Source organism: Benincasa hispida, chromosome 2 (genome assembly GCF_027475165.1).
Source record: "Benincasa hispida cultivar pf3 chromosome 2, pf3_genome.v1.1, whole genome shotgun sequence".
Taxonomy (NCBI): domain Eukaryota; kingdom Viridiplantae; phylum Streptophyta; class Magnoliopsida; order Cucurbitales; family Cucurbitaceae; genus Benincasa; species Benincasa hispida.
In genome coordinates, this window is record NC_143479.1 from 7,339,324 (window position 1) to 7,357,059 (window position 17,736).

The following is a 17,736-nucleotide window of genomic DNA, read 5'->3' on the forward strand; positions in this document are numbered from 1 at the left end:
TGAGTTGTCGTCACTTAATTGGCTGCATGACTGATATCTTTTCTCCTGCGGAAGAACTGGACACTAAACAAAAATAGAGCTAACGTGGCACAATGCCAATCGTTCATTGCTAATTATATTTTTAAAAAATTAAAAAAAAACTGAACAAGGGTATCCTAAAAATCCAGTACGATTATCCATTTCTAATATCCACCGTCCATCTTCTCCATCCAACGGCTATCAACTACTCAAATCTCAAACCATATCCATTAAATATATAAAAATAACCCAACGAACTCCCACGGCCATTACTCCTCCACTCCGAGCTTCACTCCCTGCTCGACTAAATGGCCTCCGTTGCTCTCAAATCCTTCACCGGCCTCCGCCAATCCTCGACGGAGAAGCCCCATTTCATCACGCAAACCAAGGCCAACCCGAACCCCCAATTTCGGCGCCGCTTCTATGTCGCCGCTGCTAAAACGAGCCCTAAAATCGCCGGCCGGAACCTCAGAGTCGCCGTGGTTGGCGGCGGTCCCGCTGGAGGATCGGCAGCTGAAACTCTTGCCAGAGGCGGCGTTGAGACTTTCTTGTTCGAGAGGAAGCTCGACAACTGCAAGCCCTGCGGTGGTGCGATTCCTCTGTGTATGGTCGGCGAGTTCGATCTTCCGTTGGACCTGATTGACCGTCGTGTCACAAAGATGAAGATGATCTCTCCGTCGAACGTCGCTGTGGATATTGGCCGAACCCTAAAACCTCACGAGTACATTGGGATGGTTCGGCGAGAGGTTCTGGATGCGTATCTTCGGAATCGAGCTGCTGAAAATGGGGCTAATGTGATTAACGGCTTGGTGATGAAATTGGAACTTCCAAAGGAACAAAATGCACCGTATGTCATTCATTACACTGCGTACGACGGGAAGAAAGGAGGCGTCGGAGAGAAGATGACATTGGAGGTCGACGCCGTGATCGGTGCCGACGGAGCTAATTCTCGAGTCGCCAAGGCCATTGACGCCGGCGATTACGATTACGCCATCGCATTTCAGGTAAATCAACTTTAGGGGTTAGGGTTTTCTTAAGGAGGAATTAGCTTTGTGTAGTATTTACCAGCAAAATAGAATGAACTGTGTTAAATTAGAGAATTGGGGGTTTGCAATTTCAGGAGAGAATCAAAATCCCAGATGACAAAATGGTGTACTACGAGAATCTTGCAGAGATGTACGTAGGTGACGACGTGTCGCCGGATTTCTACGGGTGGGTTTTCCCGAAATGCGACCATGTCGCCGTTGGCACCGGTACAGTGACTCACAAGGCTGATATCAAGAAATTTCAAATAGCCACACGAAACAGAGCAAAGGACAAGATCTTAGGAGGGAAGATCATCCGAGTTGAAGCACATCCAATCCCTGAACACCCTCGTCCACGGCGGCTGGCCGGGAGAGTGGCACTTGTGGGCGATGCAGCTGGGTATGTGACAAAATGCTCCGGGGAGGGCATATATTTTGCAGCGAAGAGTGGACGAATGTGCGCAGAGGCGATTGTCGAGGGATCGGAGAATGGGAAGAGAATGGTGGAGGAATCAGACCTGAGGAAGTACTTAGAGAAATGGGATAAAACTTACTGGCCAACTTATAAGGTTCTGGATGTGTTGCAGAAGGTGTTTTACAGGTCGAATCCGGCGAGGGAGGCTTTTGTGGAGATGTGCGCCGACGAGTATGTGCAGAAGATGACATTTGACAGTTACTTGTACAAGAGAGTGGTGCCTGGGAATCCATTGGAGGACTTGAAATTGGCTGTGAATACCATTGGGAGCTTGGTGAGAGCTAATGCTTTGAAGAGGGAGATGGAGAAAGTTAGTTTATGAGAGAACTGTCTAATTAAAAAGAAAACATAAATCTTTAGTTTCCTAAGGCATCCAGATAATCAATTCAATCATATAGATTTTGTAGATGGGATGTTTAATGTTAATGAATTTTAACTTTCATCACTTCACTTTTGTTAAAAATTTCAACTTCAAATCTGTGTTCCCAATGAAAGAGACCACTGGTTTTTATATTATTTAGTTGAGAATATGCAATGATGATTGTTTTTATTTCCTCTATATGATTAAGTAATCAATTACGCAGCTACAACACACCGTTTAATGGTGATGAAGAGCCAATTAATTAATTAGATTAATTGAATTTGGTTTTCTTCTATAAAGTATAAAGAAGAAGGAAGTATTGGTTGTTGAAATGTCATTTTACAATATATTTAAAGAGCCAAGTAAGATGTGATATCTCAATTTTCTTGTGCTTTTTCTTTTTCGCAATTATTATTTGGCCAATGGCCGTAGAGTTGCGTGTAAATAAGTCGATTATATTCTAATATCATTTGCTACGTCACAAATTTTCTCTTTTAATTTTAATTCACAAGTTTCAAGAGGCAAATTGCTAATATATAAAACAGAACGGTTATTCTAATACAAAATTAGATGCCAAATTGGCTAAAAATAACAATTAGATCAAATAAACTCCCGTGGATTCGTTCCTTTTACAGAACTTTAATTTATACATATGGAAAAATTAAACAGACATCTCTTTTTAAGACAAGAATTAGTAATTAACGTTAAAACTGAGTGGGAGAATCAGGACCGTTGAAACCGGCAGGGGTGTAAAAACCCAACCCCAACCGATTCGCGTTAGTTGTTTTTTCATCAAAATTTGAACCAACCGGCTCGGATCGGTTCGCTGTTTATCCGAACCAAACCACTTGAAAATTAGGTTTGTTCTTTTCCCTTCCACTTTGTGTTCAGCTGCCACATCCTCCCCCACCTCTCTCTCTCTCTCTCTCAGGTAAAACAGAAGAAGAAGAAAAACAGAAGAACAAGAACCAAAAGAGGTAATTTTTTGTTTTATTTTAAAGAATATCCACAAATAAATCCACCTTGACCGGACCCGGTTTGCCTCACCGGACCGAACCGAACTGAACCCCGAGTTGAAAGGAAGAAGAGAAGTAACGGTGAAGATTTGGGGAACAAAAGCGCTTTGAAAAAGGGACTAGATTCGTATTGCGGCGGTGTATTCGGTACACAGAAAGAGAAAGGGAAACAATATAAAGCTTGGCTGTTCAAAAAGAAGTGCTACGTCCAATGCTTTCAGGCGGAGAATTCTAAGACCCACAATACCCTTTTCGAATACCCTTTTGAGCCCCATAAATCTTCGATTACTCACTTTCCTCTTCCATTTCGAGCTAGATTTTTTCTGGGTTTCAAGTATGACTTCTCTATATTCTTTCTTTGTTTATTTGTTTGTGTTTCACTTTCTTGGGAATATGGAGAAATCAGTGCTGGTTGAATGTTTGATTCATTCTTCAGCTTGTTTCGGTTGTTTCTTTCATACCCTTTTCCTCAAAATGTGTGTTTTTCGCTGATCGATTTGTTTTTGTTCATTTCATATGCTATGGATCTGATTGTTGATTTATTTGGTTTATATATTGGTTGATTTTGAAGTTGGTGTTTCGATTAGGAATTCAATTATCCTTTCGTTTTTGAAGATGAGCTAAACAAAGTTAGTGGTTAGGGATTTAATCCCTGGAAATTTACACCCGAATAAATGAGTGAAGATTTTTCTTTTTTCCTCCTTTTAGTAGTGTGGATCTGAAAAGATGTGTCTTTGGCGAACTCCCATTTTTCTTGTGCTTTTTAGCTTCTGGGAATAGATATTTGTTGATGTTCCCTTTTTAAGTGAGAACAACAAATTTTGGGCCACAACTTTACATGGACAATCAAGGCTCTTTTTCTTAACTTGTCGTGTTTGATAACTAAAAGAAAACTGACGAATTACGTATGAGTAGTATAAAGTCCTAGAGTTCTTACATGTTTTGCTAATATAACTTGATAAATTTTGCCTTTAATTTTTACTTTGTTCTGTAAACTTGCAATATGTTTTCTAATATCTATTTCCTGAATAATCTGGATAGCTGGTTGTGTTTGGAAACTGTATCTACTTCCATGCTATTGGTTTTTATTGCAAGCAAAAAAAAAAAAAAAAAAAATCGTCACTGGTCTATCATCGCCTTCTTTCCATTTTTGGTAAATTATAACATGTATCAGGTTGCTGTGATTTTTATTATACTCTGATCTAGGTAATATTTGTAATTTCGAGGATTGAAACTTTACATTTATGTTATTTATGTAAGTATGGTTCGTGTACTCTCAGGACTTCTATTTTTCTGAATGAATCATCTGAACATCTTGTTGATCTTTATGGAACACACTTGTTATAGTTGGAGCAGTTGTCTTAGTTTTCTTACTAGAGTAGAACTATCTATGCTCCTGATTGGTTTACGAAAAAGATAACTTTACTTACCAGATTATATGTGTTACTTCATCAGAGTCTAGCAATTCTGATGGTTTTGTATTGTTGGAGAATCACCAGATTATGTTAATGGCTGACAGTTCCTTGCCTCCCCTTTCTTTAACAGAGTCAGATATGGCCGCAACATCAGCAACTATTTTGTCAGTTGGAGCAACTGCATCACTTAATACTAAACTCAACTCATTTTACCAATCAAAGTCTGCTAGCTTAAGAATCAATTCACAAGAGACTCTTCAGAGCTTCTGTGGCCTCAAGGCAGCTTCATCTCTTCGTTGTGACTCAGAGTCATCTTTCCTAGGGAAACAGAGCAGTGCTGCCCTATGGCGTCATCTTGCTCCGTCAGCTCAAAGAGTGAACCAGAATGTATGCAAAAGTCTTCAACCTCAAGCTTCTTACAAAGTTGCTGTTCTTGGAGCTGCTGGAGGTATAGGTCAGCCTCTGGCACTTCTCATCAAGATGTCGCCATTGGTTGCCACCCTGAACCTTTATGATATTGCAAATGTCAAGGGTGTTGCTGCTGATATTAGCCACTGCAACACTCCCTCCAAAGTTCAGGATTTCACTGGACCTTCTGAATTAGCCAATGCTTTAAAAGGTGTAGATGTTGTTGTCATACCTGCTGGGGTTCCGAGAAAGCCTGGTATGACTCGTGATGACCTCTTCAACATAAATGCTGGCATAGTGAAAAGTTTGGTTGAGGCAGTTGCTGATAATTGTCCTGATGCTTTCATCCATATCATTAGCAACCCTGTGAACTCAACTGTTCCAATAGCAGCAGAAGTTCTAAAGCAGAAGGGCGTGTATGATCCAAAGAAGCTTTTTGGGGTTACTACATTGGATGTTGTACGGGCAAACACTTTCGTTGCTGAAAAGAAGAACCTTAAACTGATTGATGTTGATGTCCCGGTTGTCGGGGGACATGCAGGAATAACAATTCTTCCTTTGCTATCAAAGACAAGACCTTCAGTGAGTTTTACAGATGAACAAATTCAAGAACTGACTGTTAGGATTCAAAATGCGGGAACTGAAGTTGTTGAAGCGAAGGCAGGGGCAGGCTCCGCAACCCTTTCAATGGCATATGCTGCAGCAAGATTTGTCGAATCATCTCTCCGTGCCTTGGACGGAGACAGTGATGTATATGAGTGCACTTTTGTGCAGTCTGATCTAACTGAGCTTCCCTTCTTTGCATCGAGGGTTAAGCTCGGGAGGAAAGGAATCGAAGCCTTTGTAACGTCTGATCTCCAGGGTTTATCCGAGTACGAGCAAAAGGCACTTGAAGCTTTAAAGCCAGAACTGAAGGCAAGCATTGAGAAGGGTATTGCTTTTACACAGAAGCAAGCCGTGGCTGTTTAAAGCCTTGCTTTTCCAGAACATGCTTGGAGAGTAGCATTGAATCCTAAGAATTGGTTTGCGGCTTTTCCTTTTGTTTAGTAGTTTGTATGTTTTCATTTTACCTCGTTTGATGGAGAACTTCTGTTTGAGATATTAACTGTTGCCGTAGTCCTAGTAATTGAAAATTTTGAAATAACACGGTTGCTACGACTGTGCACCTTATCATAAGACACACTAGGATTGAATTTGTTCGGTCAATACCCAAAACAAATACATAATCGGTTTGTTGGCGAAGTTGTTTGAGACAGAACGTTCAACACGTTCACTTTTACTTCTTTGTATAATTCAACAAAGCTTTAGTCAATCAACTTTTCTCCCAGTTTATGATTTGGGTTCCTCGATTTACTTCATCTTAATTTCTTACAAAAGCCTTTGAGCTCTCTTTTTACACTGCTATGTTTGTCCCAGAAGCCTACAAAATGGGATTAAATAGATGAATATTGCTATTTTAATAATAATAATAAAAAAAATTCCCCTTCAAAATAGCAATATTCATCTCTTTTATGAATTAAATAGGTGTTTTTTCTTGTCTTTTATGGAGATGCATTCACTAATATTTTTCTATTTTTTGATTCTGGTCATTACGAAGTTTTACTTAGTTTTATTTATTCTTTAGAATCAATAGACGGATTTATTATGTCACTCCCAAGCTTTGTCCATTGTTTTATTTTTATTTTTTTTTCTTAAAAAACATGATTTAAAATCATTTGATATTCCAATGTTTTAAATTATACTAAATTTTGTTGATTGTTACAATGTTTCTAAAAAAGCATGTTGATTTTACAAGTGATGCTATCTTTTAAGAAATTTCTATTCAACTTTTTTATTTTAATATTAGTGCAATGTTTCTTAGAGAGCATGATGATTTTTTAGTACTAAGATTTTTGGAAAACTTCATTTCCAACTTTTGTAGATGAAGAATGATCTTATAATGTTGTAAATGTAAATTAATAAATGATATAAATGAATTTAGATAATCCACAAATGACATTCATCCAAGCAATATGAACAAGAAATAATTTTAAATGAACAACTTTATAAATTTAAAAGAGTATACCTATCAAAGTTTTGATAAGTCTTTTATTATTATTATTATTTTAAATTACTCAATGTGAATGCAGGTAATGTGAAACATTACTGCTGCGTTAATTTAAAATTATTTACAAAATTGTAATGATAGATATACTCTTTTAGATTTATAAAATTACATGTGCCAATCGAGAGATTCTGGAGTCAAATATTTCATTCAACATATTCATATTCTCATCCATAGATAAAACCACCCAAATAAATAGATTTTTTCTATTTTCAATGGTTTTTTCTCTCTTACTTTTTATTGTTTTACTTTTTTTCTTGATATTGTTTAATTTATTTAGTTTTCATAAATATGTTTGAATTAAATTTATAATTGACATATATGATTAATTTTATTAATACTAATGCTAATATAATTTATTCTATTATTATGAATTAATATGAAAAACCATAATCTTTTAAAAAAAGTGAATAACCATAATTATATATTTTTAAATTTCTTTTTATTGGTAATATATATTGACATCATAAATTATTTATTAAAATTATTGACTAGTCTTTAAAAAAATATTAATTAACTAACTAATAATAAAGTAAGTTAATTTATTCAATTAAACAATCTTATATACTTTTACTTCTAGTTTTAATCTATAATTATAGTTATTTTTTTTAAAAAAAAATTAAAACATTGTTTGATGATTTAAAATAAATTAGTTTATATCAACGTTTTTTTGTATATATATAAAGCTTATAATTGACATTTAACAATTAGTTAATTAACTCTTAAATTAACAAAATCATGGAAAAAAAGAAAGAAAATAGATATTTAAATTAATAACCAACATTTTTTTAATAAAGGTTGATAATATAAATGTGCAATATAAAAAATTTAATTGATAATAAATATATTAAATTGGAGGGTGAGTGGATAAATTTAATAAAATTTTAATGACTTAAAATTGATTTAATAATTTAATGTAATAAAAATTAATTAATAAACAAAAATGAATTATTGAAACTAATTTTGATAGTTTTATATTTATAATTACATGAAAAAATATAACACAAGACATCCTATTCTTATTCCCATACATAACCAAACATAGTCATCTATTAAACCTTATTTCATGACATCTTTGATTCTCACATCTCTTATTTATAGAAATCTTATTCTCATACATCTTTTATTCCCAAACATCTATAAAATCTTAGACCAAACGACCTTGTTCTCGCTGATAATTGTCCTGGTGCTTTCATTCATATCAATAGCAACCCTATGTCTTGAAAAAGTTAAAGGAAGAAAAGAAAACACTAGAGTTACGTGGAAAACCTTAGACCAGGGAGAAAAAAACCATACACATTACAGGGACAGGTATAAATAACTAAACAGTAAGAAACCCTACACTGATAAAAGACCAAAACGCCCTTAGGGCTAAAATATAATTTCAACACTGATAAAAGACTCAACTTGCTACCATTATCCAGTTTTTCTTTGATGAAGTGTCGGTCATGACTTTCTTCATGTACATCTACCATAACCTTCTTCAACCAAATCTCTTCACATATACCCAAGCTCATAGTCCTATATCATTCTCCCTTAGGAAAATTCCCAAAAGGTCACCCAACATAAGATTACTCCAAGCCAAGCACACTTAACTTTGGAGTTCTTATGATTGAGCCACTGAAAAGGAAGGTGCACCTTGTTGGTATAGGTAGTAACTTTCAATTGTTTTAAGCCTTTCTTAACCTTACTTTCATGTCCTCAAGATCCCTCTCGTTCAGATGTGATACTGGTTCATTCATGTACCCTTCCTGAACTCGGGTCGTTACATGCCCACCAGCTTCCACTTGTTCGTCCCCGGACTACATCTTACTGGGAGAGGTTCAGCTCTGATACCATCTGTAACGCCCCAGGCCCAGGATTTGAAATCCTGCGACCTAGCTATGTCATCCTCCATTCTTCCTCCCTTCCTCCCTTGCCTTGAATGCTTTAGAAGTGAAAGTTGTCCCCATAACACCTTGCTTCTAGCCACGACACCTTGCTTATTACTTCTCCAGGTAACTAAGTTTCCCCACACAAAAGTACAGTATCCTAAGGTGGACTTCTTATCTATAACAGAATCAACCCAGTTTGAATCTATGTAGGCCTTGATACACCTTTTATCATGCTTTCTGAAAACCAAACCCTTTCCAAGAGAAGACTTCAGATACCTCAAGATCCGTGTAACTGCCTCCATGTGTCTTTTGTACGGAGCTTGCATAAACTGATTGACCAAGCTAACCGCATATGATATATCAGGTTTGGTATGCGAAAGATATATTAGTTTCCCCACAAGCCGTTGATATCTCTCTTTGTTCACAGGAACATCATCTACTGACTCTATCAGATTGAAGTTGGCAGGTTTACACCCTGTCATTCCAGTCTCTTACAACAAATCGAGAATGTATTTCCTCTGAGATACTAAGATCCCTTCCTTTGATCTTGCTACCTCCATTCCTAGGAAATATCTCAAGGCATCGAGATATTTGATCTCAAACTCATTTGTCATTCGTCGTTTCAACCTGTCAATCTCTGCTGAATCATCCTTTAACAGTATAATATCGTCAACATAGATAATCAAGACCGCTATTTTCCCTGGTGCTGACTTCTTAGTGAACAAGGTGTGATCTGAATGTCCTTGAACAAATCCCTGAGATTTAACAAAGGTGGTGAACCGATCGAACCAGTCTCCGAACCAGGCTCTAGGAGACTGCTTCAGGCCATACAAGGATTTTTTTAATTTGCAAACCTAATTGCCGAATTGTGCTTCAAAACCTGGAGGTGGGTTCATATATACCTCTTCTTACAGCTCACCATTCAGAAAAGCATTTTTCACATCCAACTGATGGAGGGGCCAGTCTTGATTAACAACCACAGAGAGAAGAACACGAATAGTGTTAAAGTTTTGCCACAGGTGAGAAAGTTTCTGAGTAATTACTCCATATGTCTGAGTGAATCCTTTTGCAATCAATCTGGCCTTATATCTGTCGAGAGTTCCATCTGACTTGTATTTCACAGTAAAAACCCACTTACACCCTACTGTTTTGTGACCTCTCGGAAGACTAACCAGATCCCACGTTTTGTTAGTCTCAAGAGCCCACATTTCCTCCATAATTGCAACTCGCCATTTAGGAATTTCCAGAGCCTTGTGCACATTGCCTGGAATTATCACAGTATCCAGGCTGGTGGTCAAAGCTCTAAATCTCATAGACAGGTTACTGTAAGACAAGAAGCTTTTCATGGAGTGTTTGGTGCACGACCTTGTACCTTTCCGCAGAGCTATCAGCAAATCCAAGGTAGCATCAATCTCAATCTCACTGATCATGTATGTCTGTTGATCTGTACCCAACTGTTATCCATTTTCAGTCCCTTGAGTACCACTTGGTGCTTCATTACATCCCTGACTTCCCCCGAGTCCCCTACATCACCTTCAACATACTCATTGTCCTTATGACTAGGGGTACCTTGAGCCTGAGCTAGTCCGATTCTGACTCTTGAACACCTTCCGATGGAGCAACAGGGGGAAGAATTTCAGAAACTATTTTCTTTCGGAGATGCTTCCTATAGTAGGTTATCCAAGGCACTTGTTTTGTAAGGAAGACAGACTCATTTGTTTTAGGGATAGGTTCAGGAAACAAGTCTAACGGAATAGAGTAGGTGGAAGTGTAGCCTCTTCATTCAAAGTCTCCCTCTGAAGAGAGCTAACGGGAAAGAAGGGCTTGTCCTCTAGAAATGTGGCATCCATGGTGACAAAATACTTTCGAAAGGAAGGTGCTGAAAGCACTTGTAGCCCTGTTGATGGAGCGGACACCCAACAAAGACTCTTTTTTGGGCCCTAAGAGCAAATTTACTCTGGTGAGGACGGTGATTATGGACGAAAACGGTGCACCCAAAAACCCTAAGAGGAACATCTGGGAAAAAGCAAGTGGACGAGATGGATTCTTTAAAATGCTCTAAAGGGGTTTGGAATTTAAGCACACAAAAGGGCATCCGATTGATGAGATGAGCTGTAGTAAGTACAACATCCCCCCATAGCGAGGATAAGGATGCAGGTATCATGAGGGATCGTGCTACTTCAATGAGGTGACGATTTTTCCGTTCGACTACTCCATTCTGCTGAGGCGTATAGGCAGAAGAATTTTGGTGGACGATACCTTTGGAGTCTAGAAACTCACGAAGGGACTGATTAATAAATTCACACCCATTGTCAGTTCGAAGAATGGCGATTTTGGTATTGAACTGGGTTTTGATGGTGATGTAAAACTATTGAAAGACCGTCGTCACTTCAGACTTGTCTATAAGAAGGAACACCCATGTAAGACGGGTGTAATCATCTATGAAGGTAACAAACCACCATTTACCTGACACCATTGTGACATTCGACGGACCCCAAACGTCACTATGTATCAGATGGAAGGGTCGGGAAGGTTAGGGTTGTGAGGTAAAAGACGCCCTAGATTGTTTATCACAAATACAAACATCACACGACAAAGATGACACATTCACATTTCGAAATAAATGTGGAAATAGATATTTCATATAATGAAAGTTTGGATGTCCAAGACGAAAATGCCATAATAAGAAATCAGTTTCAGAAATAGTAAGAGAAGACAGTAAACAACTCCTAGAAGAAGCATCCTCGGAAAGGAAATAGAGCCCCTTATTGTGCCGGGTAGTGCCAATCATCTTCCTAGAGCTCAGGTCCTGAAACGAAACATTATCTGGTGAGAACACGAATTTGCAGTTCAAATCTCTGGTTAACTTACTGATTGATAGCAAATTATACGATATTTTTGGCACATGTAAGACATTCTATAAAATCAGTCCTTGAATTGGAGATAAGTGACCCTTTCCAACAACGGGGGCAAATTCCCATATGCAATTCTTATTCTATCATTTCCAGCACTTGGATAATAAGAGAGAAAATGATCAGATGATCCAGTTAGATGGTCCGTTGCTTTGGAATCAAGAATCGAAGATTCATCTCCCTCAGCAAAGAAACTAAAGGAATTGGGAGTACCTGACTGCGCAATATTGTCGGTTTCGACTGTACCTGGATCCACCTGGCTCGTCCCTGGAGGAGCACGACCAATTGTTTCACTAACAAAGGCTCGACTAGACTTAGATTTATCGTTCGGAGGACGTCGCTTGCCATTTAGAGGTCGGCCATGTAATTTCTAGTACTGATCTTTCGTATGCCATGGTTTCTTACAATGTTCACAAATTGGAGGGGTTTTTCTACTCTATTTGTCATTCTCTGATCCCGATGACTTGACTCCAAACGTAGCAGAGTCTAGGGCATTAGGCGTTGTACCATTCATAGTGCTAGTTCAATCTTCTTCCAATCTGACCTCTGAGCAAACTTCCATCAGGGACGACATTAGTCTTTGTCCCAAAATTCGGCTCCGAACACCATCAAATTTCGAGTTTAAGCCAGCTAGAAAATCATATACGCGGTCAACCTCCTCAATCTTCGAATACTGAACCCCATCAACTGGGCAATTCCAAACTATTTCTCGACACAGATCCATTTCTTGCCACAAAAGTGATAATTTATTGAAATAGGATGTTACGCCGAGAGTCCCCTACTTGCACCTGTTTTCTCAATGTATAAAGGCGTGAAGCATTCTGCCTCTTCGAATGAAGTTTCTGGACAGCTTCCCAGATATCCCAAGCCGAAGCTGAGTAAAGAAGAGGCTTCCCGATCTGAGGTTCCATACTGTTTATTAAAAATGAGCTGAGGAAGGAATCCTCCCCTTTCCATATACATTCCTGAAGATCTCCAGGATTTGGTCTTGGTATCTCCCCTGTTAGATACTCGAACTTGTGCCGTCCCTCGAGAACCATCTTCACAGATTGTGACCAAGAAAAGTAGTTCTGACCATTAAGTTTTTCGCCAATAGAAAATCCTGCAGAATTGCCAACAGAACCATACATAATGTTTGCGAAAGGTAAAGTAGGGTAAGCAGTTACCGGAGTTTCTGAACATAACGGAACCTCCAGATATGTATCTGGTAGAAAATCAATTGATGAATTGGCCGTAGATCTAACAGCTGCCCCAAGTACACAAATCTACTCTGCAGATTTGCCAGTTGTTGTTGAACGCTAACTGTCCCACTAAAAATCGTTGTAGGTTGTTTCTGCCCATAGACCCTGATGATATTGTTTCTACCGATGTGGGAAGACCAACTTGAGGAGCTGGCTGACCAGAGGATAAGTAGTGGGAGAAAAAAACTTGTTGTACAGGGTTGGGCTGGACCGGGTTCAGCTGGACCGGGTTCGACTGGACCGGCTAGTTCGAGTGGTTTGGTGGGTTTTGGTAGACCGAGAGGCCGGGCACGTTCGAAAGACTGGGTAAAGGAGACGGAAGGTAGGTGATTTGGTTTGGATTCGGGGAACGGACGGCCGAAGAGCTGGGCAAAGACGAAAAAAATACTGAAGGATGAGAGGACGACTGACCTGGAAAAGCTCTGCTGACTGTGTCTGGGTTGCGATCGGTGGTTGGAACAACGGAATCGTCGATGGCAAGCGCTCGTGTTTGGGCTGGACCAACAGAGGATGTTCGAGTCTCGACGGCAGTGACGGAGGTCCTCCGATCGCAGTAACGGCTGGATCGACGAGGAGCTACTGTCCCGTGTGTTGGATTTGAATCGGTCCAAGTAATGACCCTAGATATTGGTCGACGGTAGCCCTAATTTCAGCATTGTTAGAATTTTCTCCTGTAGTTCCATCCCCTGCTAGAGTCGATGACTGAATCTCTTCTATTCCAGCGACATTCTCATCACCATGCTCTAATATCATCTTGAAAAAGTTGGGGAAGAAAAGAAAACAGTTACGTGGAAAACCCTAGACCAGAGAGAAAAAACCACGATAAGAGTTTTTTATTTTTAATTCGTACACATTACAACGACAGGTATAAATAACCAAACACTAAAAGACTCTAGACTGATAAAAGACCAAAACACCTTTAGGGCTAAAATATAATTTCAACACTGTGAACTCAACTGTTCCAATAGCAGCAGAAGTTCCAAAGCAGAAGGGGCTAAACCTGTAACATGAATGGGAATCCTACACTCGTGATACAATGCCAATTGAAGTAATGAGAGGAAGAAGTCGAGCAATTCCAGTGGGCGTGTATGATCCAAAGAAGTTCTTTTGTTGCTATTACATTGGATGTGGTCCGGGCAAACACTTTCAATAGAAGTTCCTAGTAAATGAAAATTTTGTAAAACGTGGTTGATACGACTGTGCATCAAATCATGAGACATACTAGGATTGAATCTTTTAGGTTGATACCTGAAAATTAAACAGAATCGGTTTGTTGGCGAAGTTCTTTAAGAGAGGAGAACGTTCAGCATTCACTTTTACTTCTTTGTGTAGTATGACAAAGCTTTAATCCAGCTTCTGTTGCAATATCAGACTCTCGTCTCCCATCTTCAGAAACAGCCCATGGCCACAAGCTGAAAGCTCTGGGAAAATTTTCCTCGTGGATCATGTAATATTCTGAGACTTTATGGTGTTCGGTCACTACCAATAATCATTGCAGGAACACCGACCCTCTCGGAAATGATGTGACCGACTTCGGTCCCTAACAACCACTTTTCTGTTATAAACACTGGAGATATACTTAGCAAAGTTATGACAATCCATGCAAATATGAACGGTATTTGCCACTCTGATGGTTCTTCCTGGCGGAGTTGCAAGAACCCCAAAGGCTATGGCCAATTTTTCACTATGGTTAGAAAGCGCATACCCCTTATCTTCTGCCTTTAATCTGTGTAATTCAGAAGATATTTCAGCTTCATAACCTGCAATCTTTAGCTGCTTGTTGATCTCATCCAACTTCTCGTAGATCTTGTCCTTCATAGGATGCGAAATATCATCCACAGCAAACTCATGCACCACCCCATTCAATTCTATTGTGGTGCAGCCAGGTGTAGTATAAATACCCTTCTCCTTCATAAATTTCCTCAATTCAGATACCTTGTCCCAGTTGCCAGCCGAAGAATAAATGTTCAGCAACAACACATAATCTCCAGCTTCTTGAGATTTGAGTTCAATCAAATGCTCAATTATGCGCTCCCCAAGGTTTGCATGACCGTGAATTCTGCAAGCTCCAAGAAGGGTCCTCCATAATGTTGCATCTGGGTTCACCTCCATTGACATTATGAGTTTATAGGCTTGATCAAGCATTCCAGTGCGACCCAAGAGATCAACCATACATCCATAGTGATAGACGTTGGGAACTATCCTGAACTCCTGTCTCATACGATCAAAAAAAGCCATTCCTTCATCAACAAGGCCACAGTGGCTACAAGCAGAAAGAACTGCAGTGAAAGTATGATCATCAGGCTCAATACCCTTCTTTTGCATCTCCCAAAACGCTTCAATAGCTTCTCTCCCCTGTCCATTCATTGATAACCCGGAAATCATCGCACTCCATGAAACAACATCTTTCTCCGGCATTTTATCAAACACTTCATAAGCCTTGTCCACACGCCCACACAGCGAATACATCGATATCAACGAATTACACAAATTACTCTCAGTATTATAACCGTGCTGTTGAACATAATTATGAATCCTTTCACCGAATTCCAATGCATTCAAGTCTGCACAAGCTTGGAGGAGAAGTAAACAAGTAACTTTATCAGGTTCGCAGAGATATGTTGGACTTTGCATGATGTCAAACAAACCTAAAGCATCCCTAGTCCGTTTATTTCGAGTTAGACAAGAAATCAAAACGTTCCAAGCAATAACATCTCTTTGAGGAATTTCGTCGAACAATTTGCACGCATCCTCAAGTTTGCCACAATGAGAATACAGGTCCATCATGGAGGTGAGCAAAAGACTATCCGATTGATGCCCATTTCTAAAAATCTTCGCGTGAATCTGAACCCCACTAAATAATGAAAGCATTCTTATACAAGACTTAACGGCAAAGGAAGAAGACAAGGGATCGACGCGAACTCCTTGCCTTTCCATATCTCTGTACATGTACAATCCCTTCAGAGGTGAAGGGCTCAAAGAATAGGCTCTCAACATCGCATTATAATGAGAAACAAATGGGTTCGTCAGGAGAGAGAAGAATCGTCGAGAATAGCCCAAATCGCGAAAAGGGGCAGAGGCGGTGCGAGTCAAGAAGCGGAGGGAAACAATGGGGTCTTGAATGGAAGAAGTACGGATGATGTGGGCATGGATTTGGAGCAATTGGGATTTGTGGGTACATGATTTTATGAGAGAAATCAGGAGCTCTCTTTCCAAGTGAGGTGTTGAGTTTTGTTGTCGAAATTTGGAAGAAAGCAGAGAGGTGGATGCGAAACGATGATGATGGTGTTTCGGAGAGAGGATAGAATGACGACGGAAGATTCCAGTCATCTATCGATGGCCGCCCGGTTATCCTTCTGAATCGTTTTTGCTATGGGGCACCACCGCCAATTTGGCCGTCGTTGGTGTTCTTCAATACCGCCGGATTTGCTGTCCCGTGAACGTTAATACCACATAACGATACATCGACTTCATTTTGTGGTAATTTTAGGTTAAAGAGTAAGTTTTTTGGTGGGAAATTGCACAAAAATAAAAAATAAAAAATAAAAAATCTAAGCTAACTCATTTCTAAAAACTTATCTATATCTGATCTTTTTGCTATGTGAAATATCATAATTACTCCCAAGTTTTCAAACATCTCAAATAGCGCCCTAAATACTAGATTTATTAAGGGATCGTTTGTCTCCTTCGTCTCTCATACTCTCAATTTTTACTCTCAGGTTTCTCTCAACTCTCCTTGGTCTTAGACGTCGTCTTCAATCGGTTCTTCACTCCTCGCCAATCGTTTCTACACATTTTCCATCACCATTCTCGTGATCTGAAAGATATTTTACTCATTTCTTTCAATGCATGTCGATTTTCCCATTCAATCGTAAGAAAATGGTTTAGGGTTTGCTTAGTATGTCGAAATTGATTGCCCGTGATTTACTTCAAAAATTTTAAATGTCATGAACTTCTATAAGACACATAATAAAATATTTAAGCTCTGTTTCGTAATTATTTGGTTTTTTTTTTAAATTAAGCATATAAACATTACTTCCACTTCTAAATTTTTCCTTAATTATTTACTTTTACTAAGGTTTAAAAAACCAAACCAAATTTGAAAACAATAAAAAAATAGTTTTTTTTTAAAAAAATCAGAATTTGACTAAAAATTCAATCATTGTACTGGATAAATATGCAAATCATTGTAAGAAATAGAAATTAAATAGTCTTAATTTAAAAAAAAATAATTACCAAATAAACCTTAAGATTAATTTTTATTTAGATTATAACGAGTGGTATAGACATACTAACAAAATTGAAAGAAAAGGTATACTTCAAGATACTAACAAGTAGTTATTCATGTAAATGTTGTATTACTCCAGCCCTTTTTTTTCTTTATTGAAAACAAGAACTTATAAATTTTATGTTTTGTTATTTTTTTTTAATTACTGATAGAGAATATAGAAGAAAATTCTAGTAAGAATTGTCATTCATTTATTACCATAATAATAGCATTTAAAATAATTTGAGATTAATAAAATAAATTGATATATTATTTAATGACTATAAAATTATGAATGAGAGTAGTATGTAGTATTACAATTTACAATATTACTACACATTTTTTTAGAAAATATTGAAACTGAAAATTGTGTACAAAGTAAATGTTTGTTAGTTTTTATCAATTCTGAATTGAAACTCTCATCTTACATTTCCAAATTCCAATATACTTTATTAGTAAATTATCATTTGTTTAAACTGTAGTGAAAAGTATAGAGATTGAGATTAGTGTAGGGTGGGTTGAAGAGATACATGATTTTTCTAGTGTGGAAAAAGGTTTAAGAATCTATTTTACACATCATTTTGCCCAATATTATTTTAGTGTGGAAAAATGTTTAAAGG

General features: G+C 38.2%; 3 protein-coding genes across 5 annotated transcripts; 2 read left to right on the plus strand and 1 right to left on the minus strand.

Moving 5' to 3' along the window:
• Positions 1-255: 255 nt before the first annotated feature.
• Positions 256-1,963, plus strand: LOC120071403 (Pyridine nucleotide-disulfide oxidoreductase family protein). The gene is made up of 2 exons (XM_039023666.2): positions 256-1,022; positions 1,139-1,963. The coding sequence occupies exons 1-2, from the start codon at positions 327-329 to the stop codon at positions 1,838-1,840; spliced, it is 1,398 nt and encodes a 465-aa protein (XP_038879594.1). The 5' UTR covers positions 256-326; the 3' UTR covers positions 1,841-1,963.
• An 824-nt stretch (positions 1,964-2,787) lies between these two features.
• On the plus strand, positions 2,788-6,030 carry LOC120071589 (malate dehydrogenase, chloroplastic-like). Its single transcript, XM_039023935.2, has 2 exons — positions 2,788-3,229; positions 4,441-6,030. The coding sequence occupies exon 2, from the start codon at positions 4,449-4,451 to the stop codon at positions 5,685-5,687; it is 1,239 nt and encodes a 412-aa protein (XP_038879863.1). The 5' UTR covers positions 2,788-3,229; positions 4,441-4,448; the 3' UTR covers positions 5,688-6,030.
• A 1,960-nt stretch (positions 6,031-7,990) lies between these two features.
• On the minus strand, positions 7,991-16,362 carry LOC120071407 (Pentatricopeptide repeat (PPR) superfamily protein). 3 transcript variants are annotated; one of them, XM_039023677.2, is made up of 4 exons: positions 14,098-16,362; positions 13,807-14,008; positions 13,261-13,647; positions 7,991-11,505 (listed from the first exon to the last, which is right to left on the minus strand). In XM_039023677.2, exon 1 carries the CDS (start codon positions 16,177-16,179, stop codon positions 14,329-14,331), a length of 1,851 nt encoding a protein of 616 aa, XP_038879605.1. In that variant the 5' UTR covers positions 16,180-16,362; the 3' UTR covers positions 7,991-11,505; positions 13,261-13,647; positions 13,807-14,008; positions 14,098-14,328. The 3 variants fall into 3 exon arrangements, with proteins under 3 accessions (XP_038879605.1, XP_038879603.1, XP_038879607.1); XM_039023675.2 differs by having other exon boundaries at positions 11,822-13,647; XM_039023679.2 differs by lacking the exons at positions 13,261-13,647; positions 13,807-14,008.
• Positions 16,363-17,736: the final 1,374 nt, after the last annotated feature.